At 43.1% G+C, this 21,956-nt stretch overlaps 1 protein-coding gene across 2 annotated transcripts in view; it reads right to left on the bottom strand.

Annotated features, from left to right (window-relative positions):
* Nubpl (nucleotide binding protein like) overlaps positions 1 to 21,956 on the bottom strand; it is a 153,288-nt gene that overhangs the window by 15,330 nt on the left and 116,002 nt on the right. For both annotated transcript variants that reach the window (XM_008824218.3, XM_029559209.1), the window contains one exon: positions 17,223 to 17,308. In XM_008824218.3, coding sequence (XP_008822440.1) covers positions 17,223 to 17,308 — 86 coding nt within the window. The remainder of the gene's footprint in view (positions 1 to 17,222; positions 17,309 to 21,956) is intronic.

Here is a 21,956-nt window from a genome sequence, read left to right as displayed (position 1 = left end):
TAATATGTAACTTCTTCCAGTTTAAGGACAAATGCCCTAATGCTACTTCCTGGTTCATTTTGAATAGCTAATTAATTGTACTTAGCTCTAGAATTTCTCCATCTTGAGAACTTTCCACCCATATACCACTTTGCTTAATTTTTTTTTAAAGTTGGATGTGATGGACCTTCAGAACCGAGAGCCTGTACATTGGCTCTGTGAATGATACTGCTAAGAACTTGAGAGTGCATATATCCTTAAACATCCTGACTTTAGTTCCTTAGGATGCATACACAGTAGTGTGATTGTGGGATCATATGAGAGCTTTACTTTTACTTTAAATTTTTTTAATTTTAGGGGTTAGAGAGATGGGTCGGTGATTAAGAGCACGTACTGCTCAGGCAGAGAACCTGGGTTCAGTTCCCAGCATCCACACTGGCTCACAAGTGCCCATACCTCCAGCTCCGGGGATCTGATGCCCTTTTCGGACTCTGCAGGCTCCTGCATACATGCACAGATACCATAACTTAGGCTGTCAGGCTTGTTCAGGTAGCACCTTTACTGCTCCACAATCTTGTCAGCCCATATCACAAATATTTTAAAATACAGAACACGATGGAACATTTACTTTCAAGAATACACAAAGCACATACTATCAAATATCTTTGCTTTTAGTTGAAATCACATCAACCAAGTGTGGCAACACTATGTGCTTATCTCATTCTGTATACTTTTATTATTAATAATTATGGCATTTTGGACATAATTTGATCATTATGCCATAATAAAAGTAATAAAGGAATCTGTGAACCTACATACAAAATAGCCATCTGAGGTAGGTAGAAAATAATCTATAAAGCAGAGACAAAGCAGTAAGATTAAGATGAGTTCCTTGGAAGGAACAATCCTCTGCTGTTCTTAATATTCCAATGAAAGGTCTGAAACAAAAGTCTAACCCCAGAGAAGCTCAAAATGATGAAGTTGGACCCCATCATTAGTAAGGTAACCATCAGTCATATGCTACTAAGCACTGGAAATGGGGCTTGTCTGAGCTGAGATGTTTTTAAGTATAAAATACATGCAACATGCTAATGACTTAGTATGAGGAATACGGGTATGCAATGTATTTCAATAACCTTTAAGGCTCACAAGTTATTTTTTTAAGTTATTTATTTTTAAGGTTTTAAAATCACAGTATATCATGAACATGTACCCACACGTAAGCACACAAATCATTAGTGGACAGCTGAACAGACTTATGAAGTACACAAATTCTGCTAAGAAACACACTGCCAGCGCCCTAGAAGCTTCCGTGTATACCCTCAGAAGCCCTTGTTCAAAGAAACACACTCACCTGATTGCCAGCATTATAAGACAACTTTATCTGGTCTTAACTGGACAGGAATGCAATCATACAACATATTTGTTTGTTTGTTTCCATGAGACTCATTCAGTTAAGCTATATGTCTATGGTTCATTTTCACATTCCTGTTGCTCATTTGGGTTATTTCAAAGCTTTGGATACGATAAATAATGCTTCCATGAATGTTTTTATATTTCTTTCTTCTTTTCTTAAGCTGAGTATTAAGTTACACCCACATACCATTTTTACTGTGGTTTTAATTTGCATTGCTGTATTAATGCAATTGAGTACATTTTTAAATAGTTATTGGCCATTTGTATGTCAACTTCTGTAATGTACCTATTCAGATGTCTTGCTTACTTTTGTAAACTACTTTTTTTTCCTCGCTGAATTTTAAAAATTCCTATGTGGGAGGATGGTAAGATGGCTGAAGGGGTAAAGGGTAAAGGTGCTTCCAAGCAAGCCTGAGCTGGAGTCCCCGAACCCACGGAAAGGTGGAAGGGGAGAGCCAACTCCACAAAGTTGTTCTCTGACTTCCACACATGCATACACACAGACGGACAGACACACACACCAATAATAATGTTTTTAAAATTCCTGTTGGATGACTCTTTGTAATTTTTATATGAATGTCATGCTGAAATATTTTGAATATATTGTTAAAATTGGGTTTACTATTTGGTTTTATTGCTGTATTAAAAAATATAGCTACCCAAAATTTTAAAGCTGTATTTGTGACTCACCTTGTATTTCCATCGGACAGTGTTGCTCTAGACAATGTCTGCTGACAGAATACATTTGGGAGGTCATCTACTAAATTTTAATTTACTAAAGATGCACAAAACTATTTTAACAAGTTCTGAGATTTATTATAAAAATTTTAAGTAGTTGTGTTATTTGCACGTGTGAGTATGCACATGCATGCGTGCTACTGTGTGGAGGACAACTTTGTGTAGTCGATGCTCTCCTTTTATCTTTATGTGGATTCCAAGGGTCATACTTAGGTTGCAGACAGCTCCTTTCCTACTGAGCCACCTTGCGAGCCCATATAAATACTTTTAAATACCGAACACAACGGAACAGTTGCTTTCAAGAATCCACAAGGCTTATATTGTCGAGTATCTTTGCTTTTAGTTGAAATCATACCAACCAAGTGTGGTTCGCACTCTCCTGTGGTCATGTCCTCTGTATAGAAACTCATGTATACTATATGAATACTAATGTACAGTGTTCAGAGAGACACAAGAACTAGGCTGTACATATTCTCTTTCAATATTAAAAAAGAGAGGAGCTGGAGAGATGGCTCGGCAGCTAAGAGTGCTGGCCAGGGTTCAGTTTCCAGCACCCACATGGCAGCTAACAACCATCCATAACACCAGTTCCAGGGCATCCAACACCTTCTTCTGACCTCCAAGCATACACTTGGTGCACTGACATACATACACATAAAAAACTGCCACTGCCCTTGAAGGAAGAGCAGGCCTCTGTCATCACTGAGGTTCACAGCGGGGCATGAAGGGAACAGGAGGAAGATTAGAACATCCATGTTCCAGTTCTGCTCATAAAAAACTCATGTCCACGTGACCCACACCAAAAAAGCTTGTATTTTGTGAGGACTTCACATATCGCTAAGCTGTATGTGTTTACTGTGGTGCTACTGTGCGTATCCTTTGAGAGGAGACAGACACATTACCAAAGAGACACTCTGCTCTAGCTCAGTTCACACGATGCCACGGAGCCAATCATTTTTACTGCCTCACCAAACCACAGGGCCCTTTTTGCTTCCTTTACCTCAGCTAATTTCACTGGAAGCAAATACCACATGTATGACTGACATCAGCCACCACCACAGTTCACATGCTACTCTTGGATTATTCCAACCCATCATTGGCTCAGAAGAGTACTTTTTATTAACATTAAAAAATTGACTCTCTTGAAATATCAACATTGCTCTGAATATTGGATTTTTGTGTCTAAATGAACTGAATTAAGAAAGCTCAAAAATTTAATTTCTTCTTGGCATTTTAAAGCCAGATTTAGGTAAGAAATAAGCAAGTTTGTCAGGCCACTATGTAATCCAATTTCTCAAGGTTACAATCAGGTTAAATGCCAGCTGGCTGGAACATGTCCTAAGCATTAAAAGCTGTTTTAAAAGGAAAGTGAGGTGAAACCTCATTGTTAAGTACAGAGAGGAACACTAACACAGAAATTGCTTCCTGAGTGCATTCAGCTCTCCGTCAGCCTTGCACCAGGTGTTGGTATAGAACTGAAGCATATATACAGATATTATAATGTCAAAAAGTGAGATGGATGTTCTTGTTTCTCTTCCAAAAGGAGTCTGATATGGAAAGAATGAGTAGGGCGATCTGTGTCTACATACCTCTCAGGGACCAGCTAAGCGGCTGTGGCCCACGAGGTACAACTTTTCTAGGCCTTACATCCTTATTCTCTAAAACAAGGATTCATACTGATTTCTAAAGTCTGCCACTGCAACAGAAGTATGCAGAGCTACCATATATAGCACTATACGCTGTTACACCAAGTACTGGGTATGTTCTCAGTGGCCAATGGATGGGTAATCATACCTTTCATGGATGGGAACCTTGATGCTAAATTATTTGCTCAAGGTCACAAAGTAAATTGCAAAGCCCAAATTCAGTCTAGGTCATTGGTTTGTACACAGAAGTCACCAAACAAGATGACACGTAAATCGACGAGAAGGTTTTATACATGGGATTAAGTGGCCTCAGATGATGGTAAATCGATACAGTTTAGTAGAGCAATTCAACATAATAATTAAACGCACAATTACCAGACAGGCTGGATTTGCATTATCCTTTCTGCTCAGGGCTGCAGTCGAGCCTTAGACTGCTCCAATACCACGGACATGGTCCCTTCCTCTTGGTCTCCGTTATATTTCTCTTGACCGTCAGCAGAACCTACGGACCCAGAGCTCCTGCCCATTTTTCTTTCTACCAGTTTCCTGTAGCTTCCCTTGCTGACCTGAGCAATCAGAAGCCAACAGTAAGCAGCCCTGACAGAGATTTCACATGTCTTACTCTGATATTCCACGATGTCCATCTCTCTGTCTCTCTCTCTCTCTCTGTCTCTCTCTCTCTCTCTCTCTCTCTCTCTCTCTCTCTCTCTCTCTGTCTTTGATCTTTCTGAAACAGGGTCTCCCTGTAGCCCCAGAGGAACTCACTATGTAGAACAGGCTGGCCTTGAATGCAGAGATCCAGATGCCTCGACCTCCCAAGTGCTGGGATTACAGGTGTGCGCCACCATGTCCAGCTCAGCACCAACTTTCAACTCTGAATCAGCCACAGAAATTGTAGTTAAGAATATGGGCCCAAGGAAGAAACAGCATATTAGGGAAGGGCACTAATGGGAGTTCAGTGCCCTGCTGAACAGATGGGAAATTCACGGACGTTTACTTGCAAAATGGGAGAAATAATGCTCTTTACCTCACGAGGCTGTGTGAGGGGAGATGAGTTTAATTCAGGTAACTTAGAAGAGCTACTTAACTTAGAAGAGCATTCTAGTTTAAAACACATGTGAACTTCTAAGAGCTCCTAGGGAAAGACAAGAATGAACATGTATCTTCAGTCTCTAAGATGTAATTAATGGCTGATACAGAGTGTTACTGGTACGTTTTGAAAAAGGGTAAAAGCCATTTTTCTAAAAAATGGTAAAGTTATTCATCGTCAAGAAAAAAGCCACGTTATATATCATATGAAAAGAACTTAAACAGTACCTTGCAAGACCCTGAAAAGGCAATACTGAATGATTCTTTAGTATATCTTTCTTAGTCTGTTTGTGATTGCTATGACAAAATATCTGAAGCAGGCTAAATGAAGAAAATGGGCTTAGAGCTAACCGTTTTGGAGTCACAGGATGTGATACCAGGATCAGCCTGGCTCTCATGAACACCTTTCATGGCAGGTGGAAGGAACTTATGGGAAAGGGAAAAATCATGTCACCAACAGGAAACCAAAGAGTGATTAAAGAGTCACACTCATTATAACTTACTGTTCCCATGATCTCATCTGAGAGCATGCCTCATAAAGTTCCCACATCACTGAAGACCAGCCTTCAGCACACAAACCTCTCAGACAAACCACATCCAAACCACAGCAGCATCAATAGTAACACACCTCCTAGAAAATCAGGTGAGAACACGCGTACATACGCACAGAGGAAAGCTGCTCAAGGATGAAAAGGAGAAAAAGTGTCGCTACCCTCCGTTTTCACGTAAGATCACCTTTATGAATTGTTTCTTCTGGCAGATAGACTGGAAAATTTGGTAAAATAAGCCAGGCTAGAGACTCTGGAGTAGACATCACACATGGATTCTGAAAGCACTCAGAGGTGAAGATGTTGACCTCTTGGTCCAAGTGAATAACCTAGCATCATAAATGGAGACTTTTTAAGAAAAATAACACGCCACCACCTGATTTTCCTCGTCAAGGAAGCATTCCAGAGTGATCTGTAGGCTCTCTGGTAAGGAAATGGAAAATACAAAGAAAACACTGACAGGAGCACCCTGTTCTGTATGCTGTGGGCACTGCTCAACGCAGGTGAACTCACAAAGATGTAGGCATAACACTCACACATATAAAATAAAAATAAATCGGGGCTGGAGAGCTGGCTCAGCGGTTAAGAGCACTGACTGCTCTTGCAGAGGACCCAGGTTCGATTCCCAGCACCCACATGGAGGCTACGAACCACCCTTAACTCTAGTTCCAGGGGAATCCGAAGCCTTCTTCTGACCTCCGTGGCACCGCATGACACAGGTGCACTCACATACATGCAGGCAATACACTCATACACATAAAATAAAAACAATAAAATATTTTCTAAAAAATCAAAAGAAATTTTTTGAAAAGATTTATTCTTATTATTTTTAGTTAGGATATTGTGAGTGCCAGTGTGTGGTACATGTGAGTTCACGTGTCCGCAGAGGCCTAGGGCTTCCCATGCCCTTGGAGCTGGAGTGACAAGTAATGGGGAGCCACCTGACCTGAGTGGTAGGAACTGACCTCGGGTCCAGTGTGCACTCTTTGTCGCAGAGCCACTTCTCCAGCCCAGGGTCCTCCTTTTTTATATGTCTCTGTACAACTAGACAGCTAGAATGAATGTGGGCTGAAGGTGGGCTTAGCAGTCATGGTTGAAACGACAGAGGCCCCGACAGCGTAATGACATGAAAGGCAGCTTCTCTGCTGGCCCGCTCATCTATTAGTACTGTTCATCATGTACGAAGGAAACCCCTGCTGAACTGGCATCATTACATATTTGGGAGTTCACTTCTGTCAGCAGTTAGCCTACCTCGATGCAAATTTTAAATATGGTTATTTTCAAATTCTTTATTGGATTTGTGCAAATTTCATACATCTTGATCAAATTTAGACCTCTACAGAGCCACCCCACCAGATTTCATGCATTCTGTCAAATAAGGCATTTTAGACTCTGAATGAATTACCATCTTTATAAATCTATATGATAAAAACAGCATAAACTAAAACACATAAGGAGTAAGGAAACCTCAGACAGACAGCACTTACATAAAACTATAAACGTCCCTTATAAGGAAACCTCAGACAGACAGCACTTACATAAAACTATAAACGTCCCTTATAAGGAAACCTCAGACAGACAGCACTTACATAAAACTATAAACGTCCCTTATAAGGAAATCTCAGACAGACAGCACTTACATAAAACTATAAACGTCCCTTATAAGGAAATCTCAGACAGCACTTACATAAAATTATAAACGTCCCTTATAAAGCTCTAATCAGCAAATAATGAGACTAGTGAAAATAGATAAACATAAATACCAATTATAAATCTATTTCTTGATAATACCCTAAAGAAACAGTAATTGCACAATCTGACACACCAACACTGAATGTCAGGGTAGAGGCAGATACCACACTAAGTTCCTAATGCACACGACCTCCTTTGTTTTCCAGCTCGGTCGCCTGAGAGCACTCCTACTACAACCCGTTTCATTAAAGAGGAAACAGGCAGAGTAAGTGATTCACCTGGGTCGTGTTACAAATGGCAGAGCTGGGATCTGAACTCTGTACTTCAGACTCTGAAGCTCATTCTCTTCACTGTTAGGTAAAAATGGCTCTACATATAAAGCCCTGCCACCTAAAAAATTATAATTATAAATAAGAGTAACTGAATTTATAACCACTAAAGAATGTAGCTCCGTAAGTAGGTCTGGTGTCTGTAGAAGAGGCTTCGAACAGACACGCACCAAATCTGGTTCCACGATGTGAATAAAAAGCCAGCACCAAACTGTCTTCCCACCTGTCTGCTCCTTGACCAGAGAGAACAAGGACAGAGATTCATGACTGAGAATCTGTGTCCCAAGGGTACTTGTTCCTCCGAGGGTGGGGTCTGTTGCAGAGAATTGGCCATAGAGAGTTAGCAACAGAGAGGGCGCTGTGCAGTTAGCTGCAGAGGGAGGAGGGTCAGCGCCATCTTGGCAGTAGTATTGCTGAAAAAATGGCCCCGGTGTCTCACCACGTGAATTTACCAACCTGGGGCAAGACCACAGGCTCAAGAGGGGTGAGGAAAGCCAAGGAAGACCGTGGGCAGGGCAGGAAGCGGTCTGGACCAGTGGGCCGCTGAGCCACAGAGCAGAATGGAGCACCTGGTGTTCGCCTTCGCAAGTTACTCTATTTCCCCTACCCAGGATATAAACCATGAAAAATTCAGATAGAGATGTGTTATATGGTTTGTCTAACAGCACAAGAAGCAAGCAACCCTAAGAGAACTCAAATTGGTGCAGCCAGCAGGATGGGGCAACAGGAATGACAAACTGTGGGACTTTGGGAAAAGCAAGGGAGCTAATGGCGGCGCTGATGTGGATCTCACAGTGGATTATGAAATATGTAACTAAAAAGGGGCCAGCCACACAGAAGCGTGGGCCACAGCTGTGTTGTAAATGTGGGGAAATAGCCCAGTTGTGGGTATATAAAGATTTGTTAAAGGTTATAGAAAGGCTAGAAACACTTTTACAGGCCTGGGATACAGAGAACCCAGAAGAGGGGATGTGGCCACTTGGCATAAGAAAAGATTTGCCCCAGGCAGACACAGAAAAGGCCAGGGAGGTGCTGACAGATTCAGTTGCAGAACTTGAGAGAGAGAAAAAAAATGGGACATTTTAACTGGTGTAAGGTCCAAGGACTCCAGAAAAAAAGATAATAATGAAAAAGGAAACGACCTAGAAATGAAAGTGGCTAAAGCTGCCCCTCAGATTCAACCTTTGATACACAAAGAAGAAAAGCCAATAGTGCTATAGGACCCTGAGACCCTCTTCATTCACCCGCTACCCCCAATCCCTCCAGACCCCCACTAATTGCTCTTTTAGCTTCTGTAAAATGCTTGGCTGCTGCTTTAGACATGCCTAGACATGCCCTGGCATGCCCTGACCCTCGCCTGCTATCCCCTGCCCTTTAAGGTAAAAATGGAGACTCCTGGCCCCACAGATAACAGTCAGCACATTCCACAGCCCTGAGAATAGCACCTACCAATAAGAAACTTCCAGGGCTGCATCTTATATATCCAATCAGTTTAAAATTATGTTGGCGCGCGCGGGCTCCTTGAACCAACCAAAATGTATTTTTGGTATCCCCCTCCTCTCTTTGTCTAAAACCTATAAAAGGCTCCACTCTCCCTTACTCCAGGCTCTCATCACGGATCCATTGAGTTGGTGAGGTCTGAGAGCCCGAGCTTAAGCCCGAATAAACCATAAACCTTTGCTTTTGCATTCTGGTGTGTTGGGTCCTCGGTGGTCTTTTTGGGGTCCAGTGGATGAGGTACAACATGCTGTCAGTAGGAAATACTCCACACCGAACTGTTAAAACTAGGAAAAACTTACAAGCAAGCAAAGAGCCCCTTGCCACATGGCTCATGAGGGTGTGGGACATGGGAGCAAACAAGTCTCTAAGACTTTCAGAAGCTTCACAGCTGAGTTACAGAATCACCCATCCGTCCTTGCAATATAGGCTGTTCGACCTAGGTCAATGCAGGGGGAGCAGTCCTTGATGGGATGGCTGGTGGAAGGCATTAAAGATACTTGGTCATCACCAAGGGAAACCCCATAATGAACTAGGCTGGAGGACTAAAATGGAGGGACAGCATTACTGAGAGAACTAGGTATGAGAAAAGCAATGTACGATGCCCAGCTCACTGGGCCAGATGAGACCAGAGAACTTCTCTTTCTGAACGCCTCGCTTCCTCCTAACCCTCCTGCTTAGAGACTGTATTGAAAGAGCTGTAGTAAAAATCCTCCAGCTCTGCTTCCTGTTGGCTAGTCCTGAAATTCTTTTCTGCATCAAAGCCATGAATCCTGGTTTAGCTTGAATTGAGGTCCCTAGAAGATTAAGGAACACCTCAGGCTGCTGAAGGTGACATCGTGGAATTGTCATTTGTCATCACTGACATTCGGTGCCTTAAACAACAGAAATTAATTTCTCACATTTGGAAGAATACCAGCAGACACCATGTCTGGTGGGAGCTGTTTCTTTGCTCACAGTGGTCATCTACTCACTGTGCCTTCATGTGTTGGAACAACACTCTGGAGTCCTTTTATTTCTTTTTAAAAATATTTTATTTATTATTTAAAAAATTAAAAAAAATTGATAGTTGATCCTTGATTTTTAAAAATATTTTATTTTCTTATTTTTATTTTATATGTACAAGTGTATTGCCTGCATGTATGTGAGTGCACCTGTGTCATGCAATGCCACGGAGGTCAGAAGAGGGCTTTGGATTCCCCTGGAACTGGAGTTAAGGACAGTTTGTAGCCGCCATGTAGGTGCTGGGAACCAAACCGGGGTCCTCTGCAAGAACAGTCAGTGCTCTTAACAGCTGAGCCATCTCTCCAGCCCCCAGATTAAAGCATTTTATAGCTCCATCCTAACTGTATCTACATCCTAGTCAACTTCTTATGGATTCCCCTTAAATGGAAAAAATTCCAATTTTCTTGGACTAGCATAGACACACCAGATATATTATCTCAAATATCGATAAACAGCAGTGCTGAACGGCCCCGACTCTTTCAGACGTACATCTCCTAGATCTGTCTATGAAAAGTCCTACCCAGTTCATTTATCTGGTTTCTATTTAGCAAGCAGCTGTATGTTAGACACAGACCAAGGCAGGTGTCCCTGTATCCACACAGCTCAGAACGGAACAGAGAACTGCAAATGTGAACGGAAATAGAGTATAATGGGGTCACAGAAGAGAACAGGACCACAGGGTTAGCAGCACTAGGCCAAGGTTTGCAGAGAAAGTCTACTTGTTTAGTCCCAGCACCAAAGGACAAAAAGGGTTTTCTCAACTGAAAAGTGAGAGTGGAATGTTTTCAGTAGGAAAACAGCATGCTGGGAATCAGAGGACAGAAAGCCCTGCAGAAATGCCAAAGACGTGGAGACCAGAGTAGCTGTGACAGAGACACAGGCAGAGCAGCCGGTGAGCCTGGGGAGACTTGAACAGCAGACAGTAGGTGGCATCCATCCTGGGTCCAAGTGTTTCTAATCCCTGTGTGCCAGGTAGCTAAGCATCTGATATCACAGGAACTCGGACTCTTCCGTGAAGACTGACCGTTAAGCCTGTAGTGAATAAAAGCCAAACTGGACCCAGGTACCAGGTTCCAAGGAAGAGCCCTTAACTTCACACGGTACACTGCCTAGGTACTAGAGGCTCAGAGGGAGAATCCTTAACTTCACATGGTACACGGCCTAGGTACTGGAGGCTCAGAGGGAGAGCCCTTAACGTCACACGGTACACCGCTTAGGTACTGGAGGCTCAGAGGGAGAGCCCTTAACGTCACACGGTACACCGCCTAGGGAGTGGAGGCTCAGAGGGAGAGTCCTTAACGTCACACGGTACACCGCCTAGGCACTGGAGGCTCAGAGGGAGAGTCCTTAACGTCACACGGTACACCGCCTAGGTAGTGGAGGCTCAGAGGGAGAGTCCTTAACTTCACACGGTACACCGCCTAGGTACTGGAGGCTCAGAGGGAGAGTCCTTAACGTCACATGGTACACCGCCTAGGTACTGGAGGCTCAGAGGGAGAGTCCTTAACGTCGTCACATGGTACACCGCCTAGGTACTGGAGGCTCAGAGGGAGAGTCCTTAACGTCACACGGTACACTGCCTAGGTACTGGAGGCTCAGAGGGAGAGTCTTTAACTTCACATGGTACACTGCCTAGGTACTGGAGGCTCAGAGGGAGAGCCCTTAACTTCACATGGTACACTGCAAGAAAGAACAAAAACAGAAACCAAAACCAAAACCAAAACCTTCCTGGGGAAAGGAATGCCCGAGCTCAAATTTGAAAAACGAACAAGGGTTCCCTAGCTGACAATGAAACAAACAGGCAAAAAGATATAGGCTTCTCTGACGTCACCCCACTGCCCAGAGGAGAAAGGTTTTCGTCCTCAGAATCTAGGGTCCTTGTACTGCACCAGAGTTAGTGAGCAGGGTAAAATCTGTAAAACAGGGCTCACTTGTCTTTCTTCTTTGTGAGATCCCCAGTACTCCACTTCTAAAAGGCGCCCTGGATAGGTCAATACGGACCTCTGGAATGTCTACGTTAAAAACTATTTGCTGAATTAAGAATTAAGCAATTCCTTAGGTAATGAAGAAATACGAGAGTAAATGTATTTTGAGGTCCTCTCCAGGAACAGTAAGGTCCCAAAAAAAAAAAAAAAAAAAAGGCCTCTCTAGTGCAATCCCCGGGAGGCCAGACACTCAGACAGCAGGGAAGGCTTCCCAGCAAAGTGCCTGGGTCACTCTTGAAAAAGCAAAAAATGGGTCAGGTAGATATCGTGCGTAAGTACTCGTTGTTAAAAGTGGATAAGGCTGAACATTATTTTTAGTGGTCCACATGTAAATCTGGAGTCAGAGGTCTGCTGTGGCTTCTGTCATTTCAGACAGAAGACAGAGGATCTATCCTCATCCCCTCCTCCTTTCCCAAGCTGTGCACCGAGGTTTAAGAAATCATTTAAATTAACTTCAAAATGTTCTTGAAGACATTACTAAACTCTGTCCATACCAATGAATGCCAATGACATCATTGTTTCTATGGTAACTAATGCACTTCAAAAGTGGGGAACACAGAGCAAGACTGAAAGCCAGGGGAAAGGGAGTAAAGTGAATAAACAAAGCGTAACATCTTCGCATTTATGGAACACTTTAATTCCAAACACTTTGCCATTACTTAAGACTCTGGGGTTTTTAAGAGCCAGAGGGACCTCAGAAGTCATCCAATCCAGTTCCCACTTACAGCCAAGACCCCTTTTCTGTGTAGTGGCACCATGGCTATCTAACTGCATACAGAGCTCACTGCTGGGAAGTTCTCATTTGCTTTCAAACCTAACGAACACTCATGGTGTTCTGCACTTATAAGTGATGTTTAAGACATTCTACCTGCTTTTAGATTGTTTTTATAGCAAATTAGGACATAAAAGGGGCTATTACCCCTCTGCACTCTAGGCAGAAAACCCCCACAAGACTTAAATCAACCAGCACCTTGACCTTGGACTTACCAGCCTCCAGAGCTGTGAGAAAATAAATCTAATCTACGCTGCCCAGCACATAGTACTAACTGGTACACCTGCCTCTGCCCAAGCAAAGTTCCTGTTGTCCTGGCTATTCTAAAGACAGTGCAAAAGACGGCACCTTACAAGACTTAAGTGACAAGCAGAGCCTGTGATCCTGTCCTCAGGGTTCTCCCCACAGACCCAGACCCTCCAGGCCAGCAACACAGACAAGGGAAACGAGGCCTTCATCACGTCCTTTGGTCGCCTGTTCCTCGGATCTCCAAGGGGGACGCCTTCCTCAGCCCTGGCCACCTGCTTCTCTGTTCCGTCCCTCCATCCTTCGAGGTCAGAATTCAGCTTTTCTTTTGCGGTTCTTTATGCTCCTATCCTTCCCGTCCCCAGCTAAGGCTCCATGGTGGTCAGAAGCGCCCCCCTCACATCCCTGAAGAACTCTATGGGACAGTTCTCACAGTCTGTTCATAGGGTTCAGGAGCGGGAGAAGGACCTGACGACTCCTGCATGGCAAGGCTGTCTCCTGTCAGTTCTGTGTTCCAAGGGCAAAAGTTGACACATGGTCGCCTTTCATTTTCAAATCTCCCCTTGACCAAAAGGGTGCCTGGGACATAATAAAGACTGCACTAGGAGAGACAAAAGGAAAGCACACTAAAATAGTATGTTCCCCCATTTTATAATCTATATGTGTAAACAGAGATACATATATTCATCTTCAACAGAAACATGGCGTCATGTTTTCTGTTTTTGTGTTTTGAGAGGTCTTCTTTTGTGTCCCTGACTGGCCTGGAACTTGCATTATAGACCGGGCTGCCCTTGGACTTACAGAGATCTGCCTGCCTCAGCCTCCTGTGTGCTGGGGTCACAGCACCCAGCATGCCATCACCTTTTACATCCTTCTCTACCTTCCAACCCCAAGTCGTCAGTGCCTCTCACTCTCCCGGCTGGTCCTCAGCTTACACTCTAGTTGTCGTCTGTTCTTCAGGTGGAAACCATGGAAGAGCTCTGAAAAAAATCTACTGATGCCAAGATTTCTGCTTCTGACTAGATGGTGCTGTTCCTTAGCCAAAAGATTAAGACAACTTACACCCGTGCTTTAACCTGCTTACCTATGAAGGGGTAAGTAGGTAACTCAAAACAAAACATAAAAATGTGAGTGAAGGGGGTGCTTTCAGTTGAGAAAGAATTTCAAATGGTACTTCTGTCTTAAAGGATTGTTCCAAAATGGAAATAAAAAATAAAAACAAAACTAGAAGACTTAAAGACATTATAAAAAGTCTGAGAAAGCCACAAAAAGAATTATGGGAGATATAATTTAACAATGGCATGTATAGAATTAAGTCTGCTATAAGTAAAGTTTCTCTGAAAGTCAAGGGGGGAGTGGCCATCACAAAGATACAATAGGAAGATGTCCAAAATGCCAGCGGAAGGAATGATTCCTCTTAGAATCACCCATGGAATGCACAGCTCCAATGATTTCTATTTCTATTGCCATTCAGTCCCAATAAACCCACAACCACATCCTGGACCTTGTCATGACCCAGAACAGTTCCAACTCTAATGTTCAACTTAAACTCTAACGTTAATGGTGTGAGGCTGTTTACTTTCTAATGGATCCTGAAACAATCCCATGAGCGGGTTGAAACACTTCTCATGGTATTTCCAACATGGCTCTCCACGTAGCAACACCCTAATGTGTGCTTAGTGACCAGCCCGTCTCCCCCTCTGCTATGTTCCACAAGAATGATTTGGCTTTTGAGAGACCAGAAAACCCCCTCAGTGCTGTATGGGATTGTTTGCCTTGCTATTTGTAAGTCAGGAAGTGTCAAGGGTATCACAGGAAAATACCATCTGGGCTAAAATGTGTACATGCCAAATTTGGCAATTATGGTCATTAGAGAGACTACAGAGAGTCCACAAAGGGCCAAGTCCATACCACCGCTAACTCAAATGGCAGCACTAGGTAAGACAATCTGTTTGCACAGAAAATGCTTACTCTTGAGGAGAGAGAAAATCCAATTCGTGCTCATTGAAAACAATTTCCCTCAAGGATTTGATGATGTTTTTGAATGAGCTAGATGCATGCCTTTATACAAAATGAGAAGTTAAGTATTCATTTATATGTAGAAAGAGTGGCTGTTATCCTGACCTTGAAGTGCTACTAACAGACCAATGGCCCTGTGACCAAATTTTTGCCAGAAAGGATTACAGATTACTTGTTGGCTCAGTGCCGTCATTTCTAGCAGACAGTGGCCTCTTTGTCAGTTTACCTTTGAAACCTCCTATGAGAGGCCACCCTACTCAGGGGTCTGTACCAGCACTATTTGTATCTAGTTTATTCTGGAGGACATAATACAAAGTCACATTTGTTCAAACAAGTGCTTTGGAGAGAGGCTTCTGTCAGAGGTGGCCATGTGGTTATCACTGCTCTAATTTTTTTCCAAGCTAAACTTCATAACATGGAGCATTGGCTCTAAACTACTTCCTAATCAGGACTTTAGCTCTTCCAGTGAAAACCCCCTTCAGTACTGGAAAGCGAGCACAGAGGTCTTCCCCTTACACTGCCCCTCGATTCCCATCGGAGCCTGTTTTGGTTTCCAGTGCACACAGCCCCACTCAGGCTGACAAGGAAGGACGACGTGCCATTGAGGACGATCACCTGGACGCTACTATGGTTGTTTATTTTATGTGTATGAGTGTATTGTCTACATGTATGTAAGTGCACCTGTGTCATGCAATGCCCACAGAAGCCAGAAGAGGGTGTTGGATCCCTTGGAACTGGAGTTCCATATGGTTGTCAGCTGCTTTTGGTGCTGGGAATTTTTCTCTTTAAAGCTTCTCCCAGAGAAGAACAAATAAGAAAGCATCCCTTAATATTACCAGATCTTTTCCTGAATCATGGTCTCATTGACAAATTTGAGGAACGTTATTAAATCTTTCCAAAAAGAAACACAATCAGCATACATTTTAGTGGGGAGAATTCTGAGCCCCCTGAAACTAATCCGTGGGCCCAAGTTTTTTTAAAAACAATTTCATTTGTTATCACTGTATACGCATATGTGAGTGTGGGCATGTGTGGCAAGGCGCAGATGTGGAGTTCAGAGGAAAATTTGTGAGCCGGGTCTCTCTTTCCACCTTTACATGAGTTCTAGAGATTGAACTCAGGTCTTCAGGCTTGTGCAGCACTGTTGAACCATCTCTCAGGCCTGAACTGAGTTTTAATAGCTCTGCACTTCAAGCTCTAAAAATTCATCCACGGGGCTGGAGAGATAGCTCAGCAGTTAAGAGCAATGGCTGTTCTCACAGAGGACCCAGGTTCCCAGCACCCGGTACATGGTGGCTAACAACTGTCTATACCACTAGTTCCAGGGGATCCAACACCCTCTTTCGGCTTCCGTGGGCATTTTATGACATGAGTGCACTTACACACATGTAGACAATACACTCATACACATAAAATAAAAATAATAAATAAAATATTTTAAAGTCCATCCGTAAAGGAAGGCCACTGGAGAGACAGTGGAAGGAAGCATCACCCTGGACGGCTCTAATTATCCTCGGGCGCTTTTGTCATGGCTTTTGCTGACTCGTGCCAGAAGAAAAGCCCTGTCACTTTCAGTAACGAAGGTGAGGAGAGTGTTCCTTACAAGAACCTAGTGAAAGTCTCTCTAGGTTCAGCTGTGCTTCTCTCGAAAGCAGCTTGCTTTCACCACGTGGAGATGGACAGCAACTTAATTGGTACCATGCTTTTTCCTTTGGGTGCTAGAAAATCTATGGCATATTTAAGTTCCTTAGCAGCATGCAGTTTGTATGCTGACGTTACTTTTGGCTCCATTTGGTCTCAATTAGTCTCTGTCTATTTTTATTGTATTCTTACATTGTTTTGTCATATTGTACAGAAAATCCTGAAATACTGTCTAGAAGAACGTAGGGTATCAAAGAGTTAAAATGCAGGCAGTCAGAAGGAAAAACATGATCTGTTCACCTGCTTTCCCCTGGTGGTCTATTTAAGTCTATAAACCAAATATTTCCAAAGACACTCTTGTTACTACGTCAGTATTTTGATGGAGGGGATACTTCTTCAGAAAACTCATAATACCCAAATGTTGTCTGCTTGCCATTAACATAATGTTTAGACATGTCTGTATCCTTAAGTATGCTTTATAGGACTCATAACAATGAACTAGGACTCTCATAAATATTTCTGTGGAGGACTAAACAAAAACCTGGACGGCATCTTTTTAATGGCTGATTCTTCAATTAGATGAGTTTCCTGCTTTTACCAGCGAAGCTGTAAATGCTTACGGGCACGTGGACTTTTCGAAACATCTCGGCTCCCTTGCGTGCGTCCATCAGTGCAATGTCCTGAGGTGTGGAGACAATCACTGCTCCTGCTCAAAAGAAAAATAAAGCGATGCTGTCTTTAATGCTTTAGGGAAGCTTACTTCTAACATCATTAGCTTCACAGGCTCATTCAGTCTACCACAGCAATGGGGCAAGTTTTACATAAGTGAGTAAGAAAGATGCCCTTGTCTGCCTTTGATTCCTGGCTTCTAAAATCACTACCGACTCCGGAGCAGTGCCAGGGCACAGCAACCACTTCCATTTCTGACACTGTGCTAGTGAGATGGGTGTCCTAGGCAAGCCTTGCTTTCAACAAGCCAACAGGCAGACCAAAGACACACAGAGGGCACGGTATGGCACCAGCTATGCAAACAGGGCTATGAGGTTCTAACAGTGGGACAGGAAGAGAGCTAACAGGAAACCGGGATGATGAGGTCCAACAGGTAGAGCAGAGACGCAGAAGATGTGGAGAAACAACAGGGAAGGTTTCAGGAAAGGTAATTCCTCAGCTACGTTTTAAAAGTTGCTATTCTGAGAAAGCCACACTGAGGTGAATAAGTTGGTGGAAGTTAAAGAGGGTGATGGCAGAGATCCAGATGCATAAGCAAGGGGACTGAGTGAGGCTGATGGAGGCCTCCTGGATCTCTACTTATTACCCCACACAAACAGAGGTACAGTGTTCTGGAGGAAGTGTAGGGCCATTTTTCTTCAAGCAAAACAACAAAGGCCTGGTATGACTGGCCTCAGTGAGTTTCTTAAATTCTGTGGTTTCTTCTAGATAACCCCCAAATAACACATTATATTATTAATACATTAATACATTACAGATCACATGCTGACCATCAACTCACAAGTAAATACACAGAAACATGACATTTCAGAATCCCAAGGGAACAGTTTTCATCACAGCTAATAAAAACAGAGAAAGGAATGACAGTACAGTGCTTATTAGGCAAAGTGAGGGTCGAATGCTATCAGAGTGTTGAATGAAGGGGTATTTGAAAGAAGTCAGGATAGAGAAAAGTGGTAGGAGAGCCAGGCCACCCCAAACACAGGATGATACAAACGTGCCCAAGTAAAACCAAACAGATCTCCTAACACCTGCCCAAAAGCAAGCTACGGACTCTTCTTGCAATCAGCATCTCATTTCAGAAAAACGTTGTCTCACACTAATGCCATGAATTTGAATTTTACCTATGTAAGAGCTATAAGTTTAAGGAAATCAAGTAACTTTAGGATGTGAGGTCTGTGTCAATTGCTCAGGTGTGAGATCCACCACCTTTAGAATTCAAACACATGAGTCAGATTTGATTCTATTGCTCACTGTCAATGCGCCTGGATAATCGCTCACCTACACATAACATTTTTCATCTATAAAATGGCACAGTAACACTTCCATTTCATGGTTAAGTAGTAAGCCACTAGACACAGGTGTTTGATATGATGCCTTGCATTCACTAAATGATAACTGCTATTCATATCATTACCACTATTATGTTTATCACTGTTAATAAGACGCCTTAGAAGTTGCAGGGGTGGTAATTTTCCTTACGCATTAGCAGCTTGCCCTACTTTTAACACTGTTCCATGGGCTGCTACATCATTCCATTTTGTTTACTCTGCTTGAAAAACCAAAACACAGTAGCTTTTCTTCATACTTAAAAAAATTTTATTCAGATTTTGTAATTTCATAGAACAATTCTTAATCAAATTTAGAACGTCCTCCCCAACCATGCCCCCCACAGCCTCCCACTGGACCTCATGTATTCCACCATACATGTCAAGTTTCATCCAGTCAAGCGTTTGTACCCAGATGTCCTTTAGTGCAAATTCATCCACTGGAGTCTAATCAGCCCACCTAGAGATCATATGTAAGACACACTCTCCCTCGTCAGTAGCAATCAGTCTCCAATAGTTCTCAGTCTAGGCCCAGCCCACCACCCATTCATCTCCTTCCATGCGTCCTGTGCTCCATGCCACCGTTGCCACAAGTTCACATGTGCAAGCTGCCAGTGGTCTGAAAGCCTCTGCTTCCCTGTGTTATCGAACCAGCCCTGGCTTACAATCTTTCCATCCCCTCTTCTGCAGTGGTCCCTGAGCCATGGGTGGATGAGGTTCAATATGGAAGTCCTATCCAAGGACACACACTCTGCAGCCTCCTAGTCTTTAAAACTTGGCTAGTTGTGGCCTGTGTGCATCACACTCCGTTGTATTTAGAAGATTATATAGTTGAGGGTGCAGTAGTTTTCACTCTACTCCGTGTTCTGCTATGCTTCATGAGTCTTAGATGAAGAGGTTCAACTGTAGATGTGTCACCTAATACTGGGCATCTCTCAGAAGTATGTTCTCTGTGTCTGACCCGCTGTGGAACTCTGCAGTAGCCTCCATCTGTTGCAAAAAGAAGCTTCTTTGACGCATGGTGTAAGGTATGCTTGTCTGTACATATAAGGATCCATATTTAGCACATAGTAAGAAATTTCAGTTGTCTAGAGATATGAAACAGATGGGGTTTTCTCTAGGACCTTTGTCCTCTTCTGCATGTGTATTTAGTTTACAGTGCCACGCATGAGTTCACTACCATTGAGAGGGTTTTAAGTCCAATTAGATAGCTGTTGATTGCCCCCCAGAACAGTGCCACTACTGTATCAATAGAGGTCATTTGCCATGCCAGTTGGTTATTAGGCTTTAGGCCTGGGTTAGACCATTGATTGTTTGCATATTATCATCTAGCATTATGATAGCTAAAGTTCAGGTAGAAGGCTTCCAGGTCGGTTCCTGCTCTATTGCTCCAAGTTCTGTATCCAAGGTATGTCCTATCTTCAGCAGTAGGTCTTACCTACTAGTTCTGGGAGATAACCAAAAGGTTTGGCAATAGCCTGTGTTATTTTGGGAGTCTCTTGGACCACTCTCACCACTCAAAGGGAGGTCTCTTCTGCCTGGCAATGTTTAGACATGGTGTGTGCACTTGTCATGGGATTTTGGCGGCATCACATTTTCCTCTGGGTTTCCTGGGCCCCCAAGATTCATTCATCTCTATTCTTTATCCTCCCATCAAGCTTCTCTCCTCCTTCCCCAGTCCCAGCGACCCCATTATCCCCACCATCCCCCCAATACCACCAGTCGTCCACCACCCTCCTTCTCCTGGCTCCCCCACAACCCAACCATGGCCCCTTGCATGTCCTTCCCTCCTCTCCTTCCTGCTGAACACTCCCTCCCACTTCCCCCACTTGCCCCCCATAACATCTGTCCCCTACTATTCCCCTCTTTCTGGTTCTTTCTTTTCCTCTATCTCAGTGTATTCTTTCCATTTTCCTGGCTCCCGGTGTTACGTCACCAGGATATACACTCACATATAAGGGATTGGTGCTACAATCCACAAATGAGGGAGAACATACGTCACTTGGTTTTCTACATTTGTGTTACTTCTCTTAGTATAACAGTTTCTAGATCTATCCATTTACCTGAAAATTTCATAATTTCATTTTTGCTTACTGCTGAGTAGAACTCCATTGTGTAAATCAACCATATTTTCATTATCCATTTGTCAGTTGAGGGACATTTAGGTTGTTTCCATTTCTTAGCTATTGTGAAGAGAGCAGCAACAAACATGGATGCACAGGTATCTCCACACCATGACAAGTCCTTTGGGCATGTGCCAAGGTGTGGTATAAGTGGATCATGTGGTAGGTTCATTTTTAGTTGAGACTTCTCCACACTGCTTTCCATACTGGTTGCATGAGTTTGCAATACCACCAGCAGTGAATGAGAATTCCTCTTTCTCCACGTGCTCTCCAGCATTGGGAGTGATTCATTCTCTTTACCTTAGCCAATCTGACTGGAGTAAGATGGAATGTTAAAGTGTTTTTGTTTTGTTTTAATCTGCATGTCTCTAATTACCAAGGATGCTGAGCACCTTTTTTTTTTTGGTCTTTTTGAGACAGGGTCTCTCTGTCTCTTCTGTCTCTCTGTAGCCCCAGCTGTCCTAGAACTATGTAGATCAGGCTGGCCTTGAACTCACAGAAATCCGCCTGTCTCTGCCTCCTGAGTACTGCGATTAAAGGCGTGTGCCACCACTTTAAGGTGCTTCTTAGCCATTTTTATTTCATTGTTTGAGAACTCCCTGTTCAGGTCTATAGCCTGTCTGCTTACTGGATCATTTATTCTCTGTATATTCTGGGTATTAATCCACTGTCAGATGTGTAGCTGGTAAAGATTTTCTCCCACTCAGGGGTTTCCATTTCTTTAACCTGACTGTTTCTTTTGCTGTACAGAAGCTTTGTAGTTTAATGATTAACTTACTGAACATTGAATTTAATGTCTGAGCAGCTGATGTCTGATTTGAAAGTCCTTTCCTGTGCCTGTATCTTGGAAGGAACTGCTTCTGTTTTCTTGTACCAGTTTCTGAATTGAGGTTTTATATTGAGGTCTTTGATCCATTTGGAGTTGATTTTTGTGCAGGGTGAAAGATAGGGGTCCCATTAAATTCTCCTGCAGGTGGAGATCCAGTTTTGCCAGCACTATTTGTTGAAGGTGCTGTCTTTTCTCCATTGTGTGCTCTTGGCGCCTTTGTGAAATACCAGGTGACTGAAACTGCATGTTCTCATGTATGGATCTTCTACTGTGTTCCATTGATCTATGGATCTATTTTTGCACCAGTCCCATGCAGTTTTTATGAATACAGCTCTATAATATAAT

This window comes from Nannospalax galili, unplaced genomic scaffold (genome assembly GCF_000622305.1).
Source record: "Nannospalax galili isolate Female #2095 unplaced genomic scaffold, S.galili_v1.0 scaffold1509, whole genome shotgun sequence".
Taxonomy (NCBI): Eukaryota; Metazoa; Chordata; class Mammalia; order Rodentia; family Spalacidae; genus Nannospalax; species Nannospalax galili.
Note: the sequence above shows the minus strand (reverse complement) of the source record. Positions and strands in the feature narration are given on the sequence as shown.